Here is a 3572-nt window from a genome sequence, read left to right as displayed (position 1 = left end):
TTCATAAGGAAGGACAAGCCACTGCTTTAAATGCTTGAAGAATATTGCTTAGAGACTCTCAGAGTCTCTCTGAGAGAGGAAATGAGACTGTCAGGTGGGACAATTTGACTTGGGACCCAGACCAGAGAAATAACAGTATCAGACAGAGCAAGAAAGAGAGAAGCCAAAGTGTGGAAAAGTAAACAGTGAGGTTGAGGGGAGAAGACTGAACAGAGAGAAGAAGCCATCAAACCTTAAGAGTTTCTGCCGAGGGAGGCACTATTCATTAGAGAACAGGTTGTTGATACTGATACCTTGAGAGTAGAGCCACACTCTAACTATGGCCCTTGTCTTATGATCTGGCAATACAAAAGTCTGGGAACTTTATCTTGAGGGCCTTTCTCATCTTGGGGTTGCTTAGGATCAGAATGGTGGAGTGCAGCAAGATGCCCATGTAGGTTATCACCTCCCAGGCCCAATGCCAGGAATTGTGGACATTTATGACTTGTGTAGTAGATACCGTGAGGAGCAGGACATACGATGTGTAGAAGATGAGGAAGAAGGCAAGAGACATCAGAGCCATAGTGTGAGCCTGGGTGCTGTAGTCATGAGACCTGGGTCCGTGGTACCTCATCTGTTCCAGATGCTGGTACAGCGAGAACATGAGCAAGATGATGGACAGCAGAAACAGGAAGAATGGAGTGACCCACATCAGCATTGCATGACAGCGAAAATAATACACATAGAATGCCACCATTCTGTAAGCTATTGTGCAGTTTTCACAGGCCATCATCTGAAAGGCAATTGCCTTCCCAGTGGCTGAGGAGATGGCAGACAGTCCACCAATGACCAGGGATCCCAGCAGTAACCTGGGCACTGACCGAGAAACTCTCCATTTTATCCAGAAGAAGATGGGATGGGAAAACGAAGAGATCTTTACACAATAGAAGATGGCAAGCCAGGTGGTAAACCAGGTATTGACAGTGTTGATGAAGTCCCAGAGGATAGAAAAATAGGCCCTTAAGGTCCAAAGCATAGTAGAGGCCAGGAAGTTGTTTAGGGTGGCTACTATATGCAGACAGAACCTGGAGGCAGCTAGGCAAGCCACGATCATGTCACCTGCAGGGAGTCCCTGGCTCCGTACCCATTCCCTGCCCAGCACAGTGGCCACGAAGCCATTTTGCAGCAAAGCAGCTAGAGACTGCATACAGAAGATGGCCATGAAGATGAATGTTCGTGAGAAAGACATCTTCTTTGGGGAGAATTTGCTTAGACCGACTCAACTTCTATCAACAAGTCCTGAGACAGGTTCACAGAGAGAGCAGCATATTTATTTAGCCAGTCACCTCGCTGAAACCTCTTCCTGGATTCATGCAAAAGTCCAGGCACCAGTGAGGCTCATGGTTACCAGGAGTTGGGGTGGAGATATCTGATGTCCCCTCTGGCATGGAAATCACTCTCAGTTCAGTGACTATGGTTTGTCTCCCTGCAGATGCTTCATTTGCCTGCTCGTCATCAGAGTGAGGTGCAGGAAAATGTGAACAGTATCCAAGGGTGAGCCAATACACTGTTCACATTTCCTTTCCCATTTTTAGTGTTGTAATGAACAGTGTATTTATCATGCATATTAAATGGGTTTCACTGTAGCATTTCCCTGTATGCATACATGATGCTTTGACTACATCAGCCCTCCTAGGCTAACTCTAGGCTACCTTACTCTTCTCTTGTAACCCATCAACCAACTCCAACTTAGTCTGCCTCTATCTTAGTTTAAATGGTTGAGAGATAATATGTTGTTTTGGCTTTCTGTATCTTGATTACTTTATAGGATCTATAATTTATCCTATTTTTTATGAAAATAACATCACTTTACTTTTGCTATCATGGTCCAGTGTGTGTGTATGTGTGTTGTTTTCAAATCTATCTATCTATCTATCTATCTATCTATCTATCTATCTATCTATCTATCTATCTACCTATCCATCCATCATCCATCCATCTATCTATCTGTCTATCTATCTATCTATCCATCCATTATCTATCTATCTATCTATCTATCTATCTATCTTCCAACATCTGTCATCCCTCTCTGTCTCTATATTGTTTTCTGTATCTGTTTATCTATAGATGAACACTGAGGCAGATTCTGAAGTTCAGCTATTATAAATCATATGTAAATGAATATGTGAAGATCTGTTACCTATGCTGACTTCATCTTTATTGATTATAATCCAGGAGTGGAATGGGTTGATACTGTGTTAGTTCTATGTCTAGATTTTAGAGATGCTACTGGACTGATGTTCATAGTAATTGGACTAATTTGCATTTCCCTGGCAGTGTACAAGGTCTCCTTGTATTCTATACCCAGATATCCAGTCTTGCTTTTTATTGTTTGTTTTCTCTTGGTAGCCACTATGGGTAGGGTGAAAAGTCTCAGTGATGTGTTGATTGACATCTAGTTCTCACTATTGCATAATTAAATGTGCTTTCATTTCCTTTTAGTGGCTACTCTGAGCTTTACATCACTATAGACACACTTCAAGTGGCTCTGTGTTAACATATGATATAATAAATATAAAAATTTTCCTTTTCTAATTTTTATGGACTGATATATTTTCTTCCATATGTGTTGAAAATCCCATAATTCTTAATTATTTCTTTTGTATGCAAGGCCCTATAGTAAGGTCGGCACAATTGATCCAAGCGAACATGAGTTGGCAAAGACTGTAGATCCATCTTCCTCATTGTCTCCCAGTTTTGTGAGGCTCCCTGTGAAGAAACACTCAGAGTGTCTGAGAATTGACCAGCATCACTAGGATGGCCACACTTGCAACATGCTTAGTTCTCCCATTTAGAATGGAGTTTACTTTTGGGGTCATAGTAGCTAAGCCAGGTAAAACACTTAAATTAACATGAAATGAATTTTACCAATGATCAATATACGAACCAACTATGATGGTTCTTGAAGCATCCCAAAGAGAACAATGAAGCAGGTTAATGGATCAAAAGCAAATCACAAGGTTCATGGACTTTAAACTTAAGGAAAATAGTTCTGAAAGCTTTGGGGGAAGAAATGACACCTTTATTAAAATGCATTAGTACTTTTAGCACCTATATTAGGACCTAATTTACTTCATTCTCCAAGTCGATTATAATATTATATTTATCTTCTGAAGAGCAAAATGTATTTACAGTTTCAAAGTATGAAAATATTTCTCAAGACTGAATGAAAAATTTGAAAGAAAGCATCAACTAACTGTAAAGGAAAAAGCAAGTGTTACCAAACTAGTTTGCTCAAAGATGTTATGACACACAAAATGTAAGACATGCAATAGACAAAGTACACAGAGCTGTCTGGTAAGAATACAGGGAGAATTTGTGAAGAATGTTCCTGAGAATAGAACAGAGAATCCAAAAGGAAAACAGGCAAAATCATGAATGGTAAATACATTCAGGAAGGAAAAAGGGAAATTTAAAAGCCTGTTAAATGGCGTTTAACACTATTGATAGCACAACAGGAATGAATTATTACCACTGTGGACATCAAGTCACGATCACACAATAGCAAAATTAACTCTGTTTCTGTCTCTGTC

The 3572-nt window shown here is 40.1% G+C and overlaps 1 protein-coding gene across 1 annotated transcript; it reads right to left on the bottom strand.

Annotated features, from left to right (window-relative positions):
* Window positions 1-331: 331 nt before the first annotated feature.
* Window positions 332-1228, bottom strand: LOC127684160 (taste receptor type 2 member 134). The gene has a single exon (XM_052181125.1). The coding sequence runs from the start codon at window positions 1226-1228 to the stop codon at window positions 332-334; it is 897 nt and encodes a 298-aa protein (XP_052037085.1).
* Between the last annotated feature and the right edge of the window lie 2344 nt (window positions 1229-3572).

Source organism: Apodemus sylvaticus, chromosome 5 (genome assembly GCF_947179515.1).
Source record: "Apodemus sylvaticus chromosome 5, mApoSyl1.1, whole genome shotgun sequence".
Classification (NCBI taxonomy): Eukaryota; Metazoa; Chordata; class Mammalia; order Rodentia; family Muridae; genus Apodemus; species Apodemus sylvaticus.
The sequence above is the reverse complement of the archived record's forward strand: the minus strand, read 5'-3'. Positions and strand labels throughout refer to the sequence as shown.